General features: G+C 32.7%; 4 protein-coding genes across 5 annotated transcripts; 1 reads left to right on the forward strand and 3 right to left on the reverse strand.

Moving 5' to 3' along the window:
• The first annotated feature begins 36 nt into the window (after positions 1-36).
• Positions 37-3,735, forward strand: LOC107362527 (endoplasmic reticulum disulfide reductase DNAJC10). Its single transcript, XM_015929613.3, has 12 exons — positions 37-185; positions 285-690; positions 857-1,288; positions 1,351-1,510; positions 1,578-2,084; positions 2,166-2,302; positions 2,368-2,484; positions 2,543-2,644; positions 2,708-3,009; positions 3,084-3,285; positions 3,363-3,575; positions 3,647-3,735. The coding sequence occupies exons 2-12, from the start codon at positions 442-444 to the stop codon at positions 3,662-3,664; spliced, it is 2,439 nt and encodes an 812-aa protein (XP_015785099.1). The 5' UTR covers positions 37-185; positions 285-441; the 3' UTR covers positions 3,665-3,735.
• LOC149094793 (uncharacterized) lies at positions 3,670-6,362 on the reverse strand. The gene is made up of 2 exons (XM_089270156.1): positions 4,744-6,362; positions 3,670-4,535 (listed from the first exon to the last, which is right to left on the reverse strand). The coding sequence occupies exons 1-2, from the start codon at positions 4,785-4,787 to the stop codon at positions 4,163-4,165; spliced, it is 417 nt and encodes a 138-aa protein (XP_089126282.1). The 5' UTR covers positions 4,788-6,362; the 3' UTR covers positions 3,670-4,162.
• A 194-nt stretch (positions 6,363-6,556) lies between these two features.
• Positions 6,557-8,341, reverse strand: LOC107362529 (retinol dehydrogenase 14). The gene is made up of 2 exons (XM_015929615.3): positions 7,642-8,341; positions 6,557-7,528 (listed from the first exon to the last, which is right to left on the reverse strand). The coding sequence occupies exons 1-2, from the start codon at positions 8,238-8,240 to the stop codon at positions 7,123-7,125; spliced, it is 1,005 nt and encodes a 334-aa protein (XP_015785101.1). The 5' UTR covers positions 8,241-8,341; the 3' UTR covers positions 6,557-7,122.
• Positions 8,342-8,602: 261 nt separating this feature from the next.
• Positions 8,603-11,869, reverse strand: LOC107362713 (mitochondrial import receptor subunit TOM70). Of its 2 annotated transcripts, none has more exons than XM_015929831.3 (10): positions 11,727-11,869; positions 11,378-11,549; positions 11,009-11,286; positions 10,666-10,935; positions 10,259-10,600; positions 9,941-10,176; positions 9,691-9,853; positions 9,564-9,625; positions 9,215-9,365; positions 8,603-9,151 (listed from the first exon to the last, which is right to left on the reverse strand). In XM_015929831.3, exons 3-10 carry the CDS (start codon positions 11,250-11,252, stop codon positions 8,928-8,930), a joined length of 1,692 nt encoding a protein of 563 aa, XP_015785317.1. In that variant the 5' UTR covers positions 11,253-11,286; positions 11,378-11,549; positions 11,727-11,869; the 3' UTR covers positions 8,603-8,927. The 2 variants fall into 2 exon arrangements, with proteins under 2 accessions (XP_015785317.1, XP_015785316.1); XM_015929830.3 differs by having other exon boundaries at positions 11,009-11,304.
• Between the last annotated feature and the right edge of the window lie 4,198 nt (positions 11,870-16,067).

Below are 16,067 nucleotides of genomic sequence, written 5' to 3' on the forward strand. Positions count from 1 at the left end.
TCAGCTGGGTGTTTGGTCAGCAGATGGCGCTGACTTTTGAGCATAAACAAACAAGTTTCATATTTATCATTGATATTAATTTAAATTATTTTTAATTCTTGCCAATTATTGAATGATTGTCATCTTGATTTCATTTGTTAACACAAGTATCCGTTTATCGTTTTTCATGAAAGAAGTCTACCATCGTAAGTTCTTCTACTAATAATACTGATTTTCAGTTGAAGTTTCCTTTGCTACTTGTGTTACATAAAATTGAATAAACCTGTGACAATCTGTGATTCCAGAATGACCTGTTGTCAGGGATTTTCAAGATGAATCCAATGATCTTCTTTAATACAAAGACATCAAGACTATTTGGGTTCATTCTTATCGATTAAAACTTTTTTACCACTCGAATAACTCCATCTTAATAATTGGTGGACTTCCACTACAACACACAACATGCTCATTAAATTGGATATCTTGGGACCCATTGGTACCTCCAAAATAAATTATTCATCAATGGTTGTGAAAAGAATCTCAGCAATCTTGCAAATTTTAATTCTAGTTATTATTATTTCTAATCCATGGGAAGTCGATGCCGGTGAAGATTATTATCAATTGCTGGGTATTACAAAAAGTGCTGATAATAGAGAAATACGGAAAGCTTTTAAAAAATTAGCCTTAATTCATCATCCAGATAAGAACAAGGTAAAATTTCAATGTAAAAAGACTTGATTCTGTCTGAGAATTTCAAAATAACATTTAACAACTTATTATGATTTATCTTATTTATAATGAATCTGCAAACTAGTTGTTAGTTATTTTTAGCTTATTTATTTGGTTAATGTTTTGTTTGTATTATTTTATGAACCAGGATGATCCTAAAGCTAATGAAATGTTTGTGAAAATCAACAGAGCTTATGAGGTACTCAAAGATGAAGAAACAAGGAAGAAATATGATCTTCATGGCGAAGAAGGTTTAAAAGATGATTTCGAGCGTGGACAATCCTGGCATTCCTGGAACTATTACGAAGAGAGTTTCGGAATTTACGATGATGACCCGCAAATCATTACTCTTAGTAGATCTGAATTTGAAGCATCTGTTACCAACTCACCTTTCATTTGGTTTATTAACTTTTATTCGCCTCAATGCTCACATTGTCACCATATTGCACCAGAATGGAGATCTATGGCTAGAGAATTGGAAAATATTATTCGTGTTGGTGCAGTTAACTGTGAAGAAGATTGGGTTCTTTGCAGAGAACAAAGGATTCATGGTTTTCCGTCATTAATTCTTTATCCTAAGGTAACTTTACATTATCAATTGATATACTTAGTACCTTAATGCTCATCTGTTTCCATTTTTAGAAACAACTTTACGAAGGCAAACGTACATCAGATGCCTTAACTGAATTCGTGCTTTCGAACCTGCCCAATAAAGTGATTAAAATTACTGAAGATTTTCTCAAATCTGAAGATACTCTCAAAAATATCTATTGGTTGATTTCATTTTGCTCTGATAAATCAGGTAATTATGAAATAATATCTTGAAATTTTAAAATGCGTTCTTAAAAATTATCTCATTTCTTTATCAGATTGCCAATTCGAGGACAGTTTAGTTAAGCTCGCCATAGCTTTAGATGGATTAACTAAAGTATCAGAAAATGTTAAATGTGATAAAGAGCCAGAATTGTGTCGAATGTTTGGAATCAATGATAAAGCTATTCGACTCTACAAAAATGTATCCAATGTAAAAGATTTCATTGAAATCTCCTATTCTCAGGATCCTAAGGACATAATCTCATCAGTTCTACACCAACTTCCTGGTCTAGAGGAACTTGATGAAACTAAATTTAAGTCATCTATTCCAGAACCAAACTCTGAAACGACTTCTCAATGGGTGATTTTATTCACAAAAAATCCTATTGAAAATGATGATCTTACAAGTAAAGAATTGAAAAGATTGCCGCCATTGCTGAAAAATATATCTACTGGACAAATTAATTGTAAAATAGAAAAAAATATCTGTTCTAATTATCAGCTTTCCACCTTCCCTAAATTTCTTGTCTTCCGTGATCAAGACTCTTATGAAGTATATCATGGTAAGAAAATTATTATCCGTATTTTGTGTTTCAATATTTATACTTTCTATAATTTACTGTTAATTACTTTGATTCTTTTAGGCAGGATCTCAGCTCATGATGTTGCGACATTTGCATTGGAAAGCTTAACGAGTCATTTAAATACACTTTCTCCTGCACAATTTGAAGAAGCAATCAAAAATCAAGATAAGCCTTGGCTAGTAGATTTTTACGCACCTGTAAGTTTTTTATTCGTTCATTGTTGTTGGTTTTCATCCATAATCTCATTCATTTCCGTTCTTAGTGGTGTCCTCCATGCATGAATTTTATGCCAGAAATAAGGAAAACATCTAAAACACTAGGAAGTACAATTAATTTTGGTACAGTGGATTGTACTATTCACTCCACGCTCTGTAGAAAGGTTAGTTTCGAATTTTTTTTATAATTTTGTAAACATTGTTTTATTTTTATCATTACAGTACAATATTCGTTCATATCCGACTTTGATTTTGTACAATCAATCTTCTCCACACCAATTCTTCGGTAATCACAAGTCTGCTGATCTAATTGATTTTATTCAGGTAATGTCATTTTTCTTTCAATATTTATATTGGATGTTATCATTAAACTTTTTTCTTTTGTAGGATACCCTTAATCCTCCAGTCGAATCTTTAACCGCCACAAATTTTGGTGAAAAAGTTCTTGATCGAGATTCAGAAACAATCTATTTAGTAGATTTTTATGCTCCTTGGTGCCGTCCGTGTCAAGAATTTGCTCCTGTTTGGCGAAAAATAGCTAAATTGATGAAACCAGAGACGAATGTAAAAGTTGCTGATGTAAACTGTCAAGATCAATTAGATCTTTGTTCATCCCAAGGAGTCAAAACTTATCCAACTATTCGTCTTTATCCATCAAAAAGAGATTCCAGATTCAAGGAGCCTTTCTTGTATGTTCAACTTGTTTTACTTAAGCTATTTGAACCAAATGGTTAATAACGGCTTATCTTTATTATTTTTTCAGTGCTTTCAATGGATATAATCGTGATATTCAATCTGTCCGTGTTTGGATTTATTATTATCTACCAACTTTAGTTCGTTCTATTGATTCTCCAATACTCTTCGAAAAGCTATTAAATTCAAAGTATGCTTACTTAGTTGATTATTATGCTCCTTGGTGTGCACATTGTCAAACTTTTGCTCCTGATTTTGAAATTGTTTCAAAGGTATTTTTTAATTTTATTTGTTGTATTGAAGCGTTTGCATTGATGAATATTAATTATATTGTTTGGCTCTTTAACAGAAATTGAAGGAAGATGGAATAAAAACGGCTAAAATTGATTGTCAAGAACACGTTGAATTATGTAGTAAAGCTAACGTTCGAGCTTACCCTACACTGAGATTTTATCCTGGAGCCGTTGATGGCGAAACTCAAGGACCGCACGGAATCGATATAGATACTTATCATGTTGATTCAATAATATCTCAAGTTAAAAAATATGTCAAGCCGAAAATTGTAAGTCACCTCTTAAAATTTTGATTACCACAGACCTCTAATAAACTTTTCATTTACTCTTTCTTTTGCAGATTAAAGATGAATTGTGATACAGTTTAAGCAAAAAAATTATTAAATCTCGTTTTATTAAGACTTTGATAAGTTCTTATGGCTAACAAAATGTTTCTGATCTTTTTTTAGAGTAGAAAACATTTAGTCCCAATTGGTGAATAATGAAAAGGCAAATGGATTATTTATAGATTGTTTTACAAAGAAATTAATTTATACAAAAAACTGCATTCATCTTATTTACAATAGTGTAACATTGTTGGTTAAATTTTTTCATCACATTCACACCTCATCAATTTAAAATGGTTTAATCTATTAAAGTTGAACACTGGCTATTGGTGTGAATAAGTATATATTTCAAAACACAGAGCAAACGATCCATGTTCATGTTAATAGAGTCCATCATTCTTCTGATTGGCAAAATTGGAGACAACTTGTTGCTTCGAAATTGATTTTTTGGTAAAAAACATCCATCTTTACTGGTTTTTACATATTTTACACAACAATATGTATCCACACTTGGCTTGATTGAAAAACAGTTAACACAAGTTAATCATCGGTTTGGCTTCAATCATGTTGCGAGCACAAAGTGATGGAAATTGTGCAACTTTAAACAAAAAGTCCGTTATCCGATTGAATTTTTCACAAATTACACTGATAGGAGAAAGAAGTACATAAAGTTCACAGGCAAACAGAGCAACGGGAAAGGCTACACAACATAACACTCCCAACCAGAAGAAAGTCCAAACACATTGAGTTAACGGTGAGGATTGAAGACCTGCTGGTGATGCTCCTGATATTGACGCTCCAGTTGTTTGATTATAATGTTGAGGTAATTGGAATGGGTTTCCTCTACTATCATAAAGCACCGGATTACTGCCAGTCCTGGCTCCAAGGGATGAATTTGGATGTCTGATATAAAAAGGACATAAAGAGATGTGAAATTTCCAAAGTGAAAGTAATTTCAAATTAGCCGAAAATGCTTCCCAAATCAGCAATTGATTACAGTCAGTAAAAAAGATTTAAAGAGGAAGAAACTTCATTCCATTCAAAAGATGATCATCAAAGATTGAAACGAAAACACTAAAGAAAAGTATAATTTGCTTGTAAAGTTACTCACCTAGTTGCTGCAGCTTCTAAAAAGACAGGAGCAAGTCTCCACATTTCACTTTGAATTTGATTTAACTTTGATTTAAATTCATTTCATTGGGAAGGCTCTAATTTACACGATTCATGAATATCCCATGGGTAACTCACAATGAAGATTATAACAATTGAAGTAACAGTGTGGAGCTTTTTTTGCCTGAAAACAAAGACTGTTCAAAACCACCAGAGTTTTCAATCTTATAGTTTCTTTCTTATTAACTTAGTCCCTGTTGCATCCTCATCTCTTCGTCCTCCTTCCCTCCATTTCTCACACTCTCTAACTCACTCTCTTTAAACTCATTCTTAACTTATCCTGAATCTTTTCTTCTCGAATCATCATCACTATCATTCTCTTCCTCTCTTTCATCCTATTTTCTTCTCATCCTCTTTTTGTTGTCTTTTTCGATTCACTGAAACAAGAATAGCTTTTGTGACAATGTTTTTTAATGTCAAATTTGACAAAACAATCTTCATCTTCTCTTCCATAGAAAGAAGAAAAAAACAAAATTTAAATTTAAATCATTTATTCAAAGTAATCTCGTCTTACTTTGAAAACATTATTCCTGGTTGGAAATATTTTCACTTTAAAAATGAAATAATTGTCAAACTGAAAGGTTCCTTCACTCACAATGTCAGCTACTTTAAATTGCTCATTAATGTTCCCGTTTATTTACATTTTTCACTCTTAGATTTGCCATTTTCTTGCTTCATTGCTTTATTTACATCTTCATTATTTTACCAAATCCATGAATCCTTGAATGTTTTGGAAATTTTATATTGAATTCTTGTACAAAAAAGAAGACGAAAACTGCAAAAGATGACAGAAAGTCTATATAATGAATTCAAAGAATGGTGAAGTTGGCAAAATTGGTATTCACCTGAATTGTCCTTTATTTTGTATAACTCTAAATGTACCAAAATCATTCTTCGAGTTTTTATGTTTTTTCCTCTTGATTTTGACTTACATCTAGACCAACTCAGAATTGAGTAAATCCAAAGTTACAAGAGGAATTGTGTTAGTAACGCAAGAAAAAGTGAAAAAGAAGGCAAGAATGAAAAGAATGAGCAAAATGTGAAGAAAAGATTCAATGAAAAAGAAGATGAAAGTTTAAGGATGAAAAGACAGAGAAAGAGATGAAGATGGGAAAAACAAGGAAAAAATAATTTTAGACAGTGAAGTTGATTGAAAATGGATGAGTTTAGTGAAGCTTAGAAAGTGAAAGATGCTTTTAGACTAAATTGAGATTCCCAATTTGGAGGTAAAAAAGGATGAAAATCTGGCGAAGAAAGATGACATTGGATAAAGTTATAGAGTGTTAACATTGTGAACAGCTTAGTTTTTGACATTAAATACATTTTTTGATTCATTCAAGTTTAATCAGGAAGCTTATTCTGGTAATTTTTTATCTCTACCTAACTTCATTTTGAATATTGTATTTGTAATTTATGTATAAATATATTCTCACTATATACATTGAACAATTAGTTTGGCAGCCAACGATGTTTAAGTTCAATTCATGCTTTTCACTTCTCATCACTTCAGGATCATTACTGTACAAATTTTGTGCCAAGAAAATGGTAAGAAAGTTTCACCTAAAATGAAAGAGCAACATTAAAAAGTTAATATAATATATAAATTAGAATGAAGAAGATTGAACAATTTTGAACAACCTCGTGGTTAATATATATGCGTATTATTATATACCTAAATATATTCTGGTAGGTTGTAAATTAGATTAACTTTAAAGAATCACCAGTAAAATTGAGCTTTTCAGAGGTAAGATAGCTAATAGATGAACTCATTTATTTATTTATTCAATTTTTTGGCAACCGTCTCATTTTTAAAATTTCATTACATTCACAACATTTTTCAATCCATTATTTTCAGTGTCTCTTCATCACGTCTAGATTCATCCTCATTTTTTATCATCTACATCATTCTTTGTGTTGTCTCCATGCACCATTGAGTTGGCAATGTTTTGTTTATCAGCTACACAATTGAATCACAATTTGCATGTTATATTGGTTTCTGGTGAGAACTTGATGAGAAATGTGTTTAAAATTGCTGTACCTTTGGCACAAGTGTCTAAAATTTTAACCACTTTTCGTTATGTACTAATGTCAATAATTAGTTGAACATTTATCAAAATGATTTATGAAGCGATAAGACTTTTCTTTTTACACAGTCTTATTGATTAGGGCATCAGATACACAATGTTGGAGTTCTATATCTACAGTTCAACTAGAAGTCAATCTCAGATCATGTGATAAAAGTCAGCTACTTCTTCTTAAGACGAATGAACAATGATAATTGATTTTAGAGCACATGAGATCATTGAGAAGATATTGTCAATCAACTATGAGATTTGTTTATAGCATCCATTGTCAGTTGGTAAACTTTCTTGCACATCTCGGAATCAAACTTGGGTTCAATTGGTTTCTCTTCATAGCTTTGAATGAAGGCTCCATTAGAGTGAAGAGACTTCTCCGATGCAGCAGCATAAAGAATAATTCGGGCTCCTTCGACAGGCGCTCGCACAAAGACAGCAAAAAAAGGCAATAAAAACAACTTTTGATACCAACTCATATTAAAATGCCTGCCAAGATTTGTGTAGACCATTCCAGGACTGGCTGAATTAATTATTACGGGTAGTCCTCGACGTTTTACTTCATTGGAAAGTTCACGGGCAAATAACAAAGATGCTAATTTACTATTGGAATAGGCGAATTTTTGATCAAAATTTTCAGGAGTTACAGCTCTGTATCAAAAAAGAGAAAAAAATTAATACAAGAATAAGAACAAAAAGTATCCAATGTTAATTATGATTATGATCCAGTGTAAGATTAAGATAAATTATTTTCGTTGACATACCCTGACTTGAAATGATCTTCAATAATGTTTCCTCGTTTATAAAGCGTTGATGAGACAAAAACAACTCTAGTTGGATTTTGAGGAGATCCAAAAGAGGCAATTTTGGGCAATAAAAGATGTGTTAATAAAGCGTGGCCTAAATGATTTGATTGCATGTGACTTTCAAATCCGTCTTCGGTCATTGAAAATGGAGCCATCATGACACCAGCGTTATTGATCAGACAGTCTATTCTAGGAACACTTTCGATAATTTCTTTAGCCGAATTTTCAACTGAAGCAAATGAATTTAAGTCCATTCGACGAAGGGTAACGGTACCCATGGTTGGGGTTGGTTTTTGCAAGATTTCTTTCATGGCAATTTTACCCTTTTGAGTATCTCGACACAACATGACCACATTACCACCAGAGGTAACGATTTGGCGAGTCAATTCTTTACCGATTCCACAATTGGCACCAGTGATGACAAAAGTTTTTCCTTGAAGCCGGTTATACTCCTGGAAATATCTCCAACTTTTGAGATTCATGATTCTTAAAATGATGATTGCTGAAGCTATACCAGCAGACATTTTACCGACAGAGACTAGGATATCGTTAGCCATTATTCTTGAGGCCTAAAATTGAAACTCTGAGCAATAAATATAAACTTATTTGGTCATTCGAAAAAGATATCGAAGTAATAAAGTGTATTTAAATCACATTTTCTTGAAGTCAGTAAAGAGATTAACAGCTGATCGTGTAGCAACATTTTTGCCCGCATTATTTGAATTTTCAACCGTATTACTGTAATGGAATCAATGAAGTTCGTGAAGCATCCATGATGAAGCCTTAAACCAAATCTATCTGATTAACCAAAATATCCAGAAGTAATGATATTGAACAATTCTACACAAAATGATTTGGTTTTCACGGCATAATTTTGAAGAGTCTTGAACCAAAAATCAAAGAATGTCAGAGTCAAGTGTTAAAAAAATTATTATTTTGATAAATTTATTGTGGTCAGTAAAGAAGATGAAAACATATAAACTAAGAATAAACTAGGAATTAATCTCTTCTTAAATTTGAGGAGATAACTAGAAACAAATTATTGACATTTTTAATCTACCAACTCAATATTTACAAAGCAGCTGTGTGGGTTTTTTAGCTTCCTTTTTGGAGAGATGAACTTATAATCGGTGAACAGTTTGAATGAGAATTACTTATATCAAAGATGAGTGCAAATCAACGAGGTATAAACAGATACAAAAAAATAAGTCCGAGTGACTCAATTCAAAGCTTAATTCAGATATTTATCTAGGGGTCAAAGATATTCCAAGTGACTCCACAGCACTTATTTGAGCCACAGCAGCTTCTCGAAGGGAGAATAGGTGAGCACAGTCCATTTCTGTGGATGAATTTTCTAAGGCTTTGTCGAAACATTCGATACCTTTAGTAAGATTACCTCGTTGCACCTCAAGAGTTCCAAGCATTTCATGGGCAAAAGTACATTTATTGTCTATCTTGAGAGCTTGTTCTGGAGAGAAAATAAATGAGATTAGATAAATACAAATTTTACAGAAAATTTTGGATAACTTACCTAGCAAATCACGAGCCTTTTCAAAGTCGAAATTTGTTTGCATAGCCAAGATACCTCGATGAACGATCAAGTTAGCGTCTTTTGGATCACATTCTATGGCTTTTAAAAAGAGTTTATCCGCTTTCGCATAGTCGCCTTGCTCAGTTAGCATCTGCAAATTACCAATAAAAAATTTAGGGTTAATAAAGTAAAAAATTCATAATATACACAAAAAGATCAATCTTAAGCTCGAGAGGAATGTTATAAAAGTTTTGAACATTAATGTTGATTAAATTAGCTGTTGTATGAATATGCATGAAGTATGTATCTAAATCGAGTTTCTTGTATTCAAAAAGTTTTGATTACTCACCTGAGCGTAAAGTGAATAAACTTCAGTAGATGTTGGAAATTGTGCAAGAGCATCCTCGAAACCTAACGGAAAAGAAAATTATTTGAATTAATTGCAGAGCTTTTCATGAGAAATTTGAATCACTTACCTTTCAACAATTCCTTGATTCGTTCGTAATCTTCCGACCTGAAAGCTATTCTGTAAGTGACGTAAAGCCTCTGGGAAATGGCTGAAGGGAAATCAGGAGCTAGGGAACAACATTTCTCCAAATCTTCTAAGGCTTCGTCAATTTTTTCTGCTAAAAGGTAAATCTGTAAAAAATGAAAAAGTTAAATAGTAAATTTTCAGTTCAAATAACGGAAGACTCCGTGTTTGGTCATTAAAATGAACTAAATTACCTGAGCTCTGTGAATATAAATATCTTGATTGTTAGAATCTAACTCAATAGCTTGTTTAAAACAATCTAAAGCTGAGTTTAAACCTTCAGAATTACCATCGACTTCTTGAACTTTTATCGTACCCAACTTAATGAGGGCATTAACTTTAACATCAATATCAACATCCCCGAACCCAAGGATCAACTCGAGTTTTCTTTCGCCTTCACTGATGTTACCCTTCAAAATATCAATGGTTCCTATAGAAAATTTATACATAAAGATAAAAAGTAAATAATTGTGTAAGAACAATGAAAATTCAAAAACAAAATCGATACGAACCTTCCAGTAGACTACATTTAGCAGAAGCATTACCAGGCTTCTCTTCAAGTAATTTCTCACTTCGCAACTCTTCTAATATGGAATAAAGCTTATCACCATCCAAATCTTCCGTATTTTTAACCAGGGGATCTCGGCAATATGAACTGAAATAATTTTTGATGAAATGTTTTGATGGCATCGAAAAGGGGCGATTACTGAAATATTCTTTGGATTTAGTTTTGCTCAATTGTTTAAGAAGACGGTCAGTCATGAGGAGATTATTTTTATTCTGAAATCCTTCCAGTATATCGACTGCTGTTATATCTCGAAGAGCATCGCTGATGTAACCCATTGACTCGTACGCTAATACAAGAAATCACAAATAGAGAAATTAAACATATTGTATTCACATGCAGAGATTGAATTACCTTTTGCTCTCCTTTGTAGGGCCTTAATATATTTCCTATTTAATTTGATGGCCTTCGAACATTCTTCAACAACAGCTTCATAGTTTTTATTAGTCTCGTAAACAGCCGCACGATTCTGATAGAATATTGACAAGTCCGATGTTTTGTCCTTTGGACAACACTCGATTGCTTTGGAATAACAGTCTAAGGCTTCATCGTATTTGCCTTGTTTGAATAGCTTGTTTCCTTGATTTTTGTGATAAATTGCTAAATTGTAAGGATCTGTAAGCTCTTTTGAAAGAAAAAATGAAATTAAGTCAAAAAAGGATATCAATACACAAGTATAATTTGAATAACAACTTACCGGTAACTTGATTGGCATCAGCATAACCATCTTTTTTCAACTTGTCCCGAGGTAACTTTTTATCATTACGATGGATAGTTTTACGGTTGTGATAATAATAAAATACTGCTCCAATCACAATAGGAGAGCCAATCAATAAAGCGATTTGCCATTTTTCCAATCCATTGCCTCTAGTTGATAGATCATCATTAACTGGTTTTGATAGGAATTTGGGTAAGCCTTTGGTTAATGTAGAAAAACTCATTTCTATTTTTTTTATCACACTTTGTTTAAATAATCTGCCGATCAAAAGATATCTGATTAAGAAATTAAGCAAAACAATTTAGGAGAAAAATCTACACAAAACAGAGAAAATATTCAAAAAATTACCTGAGACAAGAGTGTGTAGTTTCTCTCTGGCAGGTTGAAATTTATAGAGTAGTCAATATATTGATGAAAATCTGGAGGTAACAGAAGTTAATAGACTGAATAATCCTGGAATTATTTATGTACCAATCAATGTGTAACTAATTAATTGGCCAAAAGAAGACAAATTGGAAACCTGATAAAAATAAACAAGAGAAACCCGAGAATTAAAAGACCAATAGGCGTTCAAAGCGATGGTAAGCAAAAGAGGATGATTGGGAAGGAGTAAACTGTTAATTGTATTTAAATCAAGATGAAGGCACATTTCAGATCGCCATTGTTAAATTGTAACTATCATGCAAAAATTACTTACATTGTCAGTCTTAGACCATGGATTACAGGTATTGGGATGGTTAAATCACGATTAATAATTAACAGAAAATGAAGACGATTACACAAAAAATAATTTTGAAGACATGCGGTCGGTCCTAAAAAGCAATGTTACTTTACAAGCAGAAGAGAAAGTGAGAAAAAGACAGACGAGAAGACAGAGCAAAGAGAAACTTGGTTACCATAACATTATTCACATGGGCTTGAAATAAAACCCAAGGATATACAGTCTTGTTTATTTGTTGTGAAAAAACTTGCTTTCAATTCATCACTATTGAACTGATAAAATTCATTTCAAGTTACCAATCAATTGTAAGTTGTTTGTTTTCAATAAATTCAATTAAAACAATAATTTACTGTGAATCTTGGTCCATCTTGGTCAAACAAAGTAAAAGGAGGTTTGGGTTGTGTTAACATACGAAATGGAGATTAATAAAAGTACCACTTTTAAATGTATTAGCAACTTAATGGAAGATTAAAGTGTATTACAATTACTAAAGTGTTTGATCATGATTTAGTTGTATCATAGGATTAATTTGGCCAAACAGCAAAGAAAAAGGAATCGGCGAAATTGTGAAATTAAAATCTGGTTATTAGCTTTATTATTGTTGCTGGTTTGAATTTCCTTCTCTCGTGTTTATTTGTGTTCTCCTAATTAACCAACAAGTTTATTGTTGATATTAACAATTTGCCATTCATGGTTATCATTGGTAATCACGATGTTGACCACAATCCAACTTTACCAGCCGCTTACTCAAACTGTTGCCTATTTATAATAATGGATACTACCTTTTAATCAAAAAGCTCAACTACAACAGCAATATTTGAGGCTTACAAAGAGATGATGGTAACCTTGATTCAACTAAAGCATCATTTTTAACCGACATTATCACAACCAGAATCTTCACCCAGTTAATTTATTCATAGCTCTGGTACTTTTGCTGTAAGCACGATGATTGTTTGGATGTTACAAGTTAACGCTTGGCAAATGTAACTGTTTAACTTGTGCAACTGTTAAATTAACACCTTAAACTGAAAGCCTGACCAATCAACAATGTACCTTAAATTGTGAAAATTATAAGTCCTTCTAACGAGTTAAATTTAATTTATAACAATTCAAATGCTTTGTTTTTCATGACCACACACAATTGTACAATACAAATATTCATAAATGATAATCTCAATATGATCAACAATTTACTTGGCAACTGGAAACACACTTTTCACGGTTTTGCGTTAATTTGATCAATTATAAGCCTTCTTTGTTTCCAAAGAGACTGAAAACCATTACAGTGAATTCCGACTTATTTTGACAAAAAAATCAGCGCCATCTTGCGGTTTTTTAGTTGGAATTTCGCTGCAATGATCAAAGAACTTATCGAATGATTTTCTATTTAAGGCTGATTATGATTAGTTCATCATCTCTTGAGTGAAAACTCACAAATAAACAATTATCATCGATAAAAAAAATCAAAAATTCGACAACAAAATATTGCGATCTCTTAGTTGCCAACTGATTTCATCTAGATGGCGCTGATTTTTTTGTCAAAATAAGTCGGAATTCACTGTATACCAAAGAGTAGCAAGAGATAGCACGAGAAGGTAGAGGGTCCCGAGAAAGATAAGGGTTGGTTATGGATCTCCCCTAAAGGTGGTGCTTTAATTTCTCTTACTTTTTTCTCAATCTTTTTCTCGCTCGCATAAGCGCTACCTTCAGGGGAGATCCACAATTAGCCCCTTATCAGACCCAGGACCAGAGACCGAGAAAAGTAAGAGAAAGTAAAGCACCACCTTTAGGGGAGATCCATAACTAGCCCTTATCTTTCTCGGGACCCTCTACCTTCTCGTGCAGTCTCTTGTTACTCTTTGCTGTATACTGAAACTGAACTTACCAATTATGATCATGGTTCACCGTAAATCATCATCACTAATCAAACAATCAACCAAAGTGCAAACTAATTTCCTTCACAATCAAAAATCACTCAAAAGTCGGACTCGTTGCTCAAACACTTTCACTTGATTCAACTCTTCATTGATTAGTTGAGCATTGCTATTACCAATAATGTCGATTGAACACTTAACAGTCGATAATGGAAATATTAGGGACTTTTTATGAGTCTTAATCAAGACGGTGATAGTCAAGAATGGAGGTTGCACAGGTGTTGATTGTAGCTATTAAGCTTGCCTGGCGGAAAGGCTTTTTCAAGCAAAAACTTGCACCAATCATGAATAATTCCTGATTGTGTCAACTTAATTATCATTTTCATCTACAATTACATTGCTCTAAAGCAAACTCATTCACTTTAGATTCCAAACTCAGCGTGAAGCTGTTATTTGACCATCAACACAAAGCATGTTATTAATGATAATTTAAATTCAATCTTTTTTGTGCTTGTATCAACTGATCTGGAAATAGATTTTTATTGCTTGTCAATGTATACTGTTAATTATGTATTTTATTGAGATATCCAAAAATGGCCTCATTTCGGTTTTCATCTTCTTATCAATGCAAATTCACCATCAAATAACTGTGATTGTAATTTTTTTCCCAACAAGTCTAATGACAATTCACAATCTTTGTGTTGAATTTTTGTTTGTTTGTTTGATGTTGTTTGTTCAAAGTCGATATTTATACCTTAAATGAGTTTTCGCAAGGCAAATTGAACGATATTCAAACTTTCATTGAACGGTATTTTAAACAATGTAAATTATCGACATTACCATTAACATTGGACTATTAGCTTCGATTGCTTCGTAATAATCTTTCAAACTAAAGTTTATCGACTTCAATAGGTATTTCGTTCTAATAATGATCAACAAAAGTTATAGATACTGGTGAAGATTCTCTTCATCATCCTGGTACAGAAATTAAATTAAAGATATTTGATTATGATACACAGTTTTGTATTGAAATTCATGTTGATTAATATTTTCAGTCAACATGAGCGAGATCAGTATATTGATCTAATTGAAATTGTTTGATAACGTTTATAAAAGCGTAAAGACTTGATGCTTTAGCATCAAACAATTAATTTTGAATTGAATTCTTTAGTTAGCGAGAAAGCATATTGTCTAAAAGTTGGTGTAATTAGCTCAAGAAAAGGCTTGCAACTTGGAGCCTAAACATTGTTCGTTTTGCAGATTAAGACTATACCGTACCAGACTACTTACTAACTACAAAGTTTCGTTACTTTCACTCTTAACAACTTTGAACAGTATATATTCTGATCTAAAATGTTGCTATTTTACTCATTCTCGTTCTGCTCTTCGAACTAGTTGATTCCCAGTAAAACCAAACAACCACTTTTTCCCCAAACTCTCTTCCAAAATGCAACATCAAACTAACCTATCAGCTGAACTTTCCCTCGAACTCAAAGCATCTAGACTGTCCTGGGTCTGTACGGTGTCCGTACTGACTATGGAGTAATTTTCACTACCCTTGATGGCAATTGTGCCCCCTCTAAATAATCAAAACACTTTACACCACGTCGCATTTCTTGTAGACCAACTCATCTCACCTGAAACTGAATTAAGCGACACAAAAATTGACAATAATAGAGTCCTAATTTTAGTGAATGGAAAATCATCTGTGTCATTGCTCTGTGATTTAGCTAAACGCTTCTTCCCAACCTAGATATTGAAACCAATTCACCCGAAAAACCCCCTTATGAGATGCTCTCTGTGTCTGCCTGAAAACGACCTTACAACGGACTATTTGACCAAAGTTCTAGTGTCCCAAAACAATACATTCATCAAGCAAGTGCCCTCTTCAACTATGAAACCAGGTGGCTCCAACAACAAGATCTTTGACTAGCATTCGCTTTGATACCTAATACTACTTTGATACTACTGTGCCGAACCGACACCGGAGATACAAATTTTTTTGCGATCAATGACATGTAATTGTTTCATGAAAATGTTGATTAGTGTACTTTCTTATTATCCGGATAAAGTTGCTCATAAATAAAGACATATTCCATCTTCATTCAAAGTTTGATTTTCAATTTATCATTCATCTTCAACTACATAATCTTTCAATTATGAAGATATATTTTCTTTGCTGGATTTGTGATGAAAACTTCTTAACATAGCTCTGCTTGGGTTACGGCTTGAACATGCCGGTAAACATGCCATATTGTCATGAAAAATTGTAACATATGCATCTATAGCGGTAGAATTTCATTCAAAACCAAAAGGTTGAGATGAGTGCTAGCGGATCTGGAGGAATTCACAGATTAAATCCTTAAATGAAAATTTGGTTTATTATTAATTAAGCTAAATTTATGATGGGAGTAATACATAGTACATAAATATTTCGTTCAGT

Source organism: Tetranychus urticae, chromosome 1, assembly GCF_039701765.1.
Source record: "Tetranychus urticae isolate SD_2017Ah chromosome 1, NJAU_TeUrti_SD_1.0, whole genome shotgun sequence".
NCBI classification, from domain to species: Eukaryota; Metazoa; Arthropoda; class Arachnida; order Trombidiformes; family Tetranychidae; genus Tetranychus; species Tetranychus urticae.

Bases quoted from the DNA above. Each gene is read 5' to 3' on its own strand.
- LOC107362527 (XM_015929613.3), top strand. From the start codon at position 442: ATGCTCATTAAATTGGATATCTTGGGACCCATTGGTACCTCCAAAATA. The intron at 2,303-2,367 runs GTAAGTTTTTTA...TTCCGTTCTTAG, and splicing joins TAGTAGATTTTTACGCACCT to TGGTGTCCTCCATGCATGAA. The intron at 3,010-3,083 runs GTATGTTCAACT...TTATTTTTTCAG, and splicing joins AGATTCAAGGAGCCTTTCTT to TGCTTTCAATGGATATAATC.
- LOC149094793 (XM_089270156.1), bottom strand. From the start codon at position 4,787: ATGTGGAGACTTGCTCCTGTCTTTTTAGAAGCTGCAGCAACTAG. The intron at 4,536-4,743 runs GTGAGTAACTTT...TTTTTATATCAG, and splicing joins TTAGAAGCTGCAGCAACTAG to ACATCCAAATTCATCCCTTG.
- LOC107362529 (XM_015929615.3), bottom strand. From the start codon at position 8,240: ATGGCTAACGATATCCTAGTCTCTGTCGGTAAAATGTCTGCTGGTATA. The intron at 7,529-7,641 runs GTATGTCAACGA...TTTTTGATACAG, and splicing joins GAAGATCATTTCAAGTCAGG to AGCTGTAACTCCTGAAAATT.
- LOC107362713 (XM_015929831.3), bottom strand. From the start codon at position 11,252: ATGAGTTTTTCTACATTAACCAAAGGCTTACCCAAATTCCTATCAAAA. The intron at 10,177-10,258 runs GTTCGTATCGAT...AATTTTCTATAG, and splicing joins TAAATGTAGTCTACTGGAAG to GAACCATTGATATTTTGAAG. The intron at 9,854-9,940 runs GTAATTTAGTTC...CATTTTTTACAG, and splicing joins TTTATATTCACAGAGCTCAG to ATTTACCTTTTAGCAGAAAA.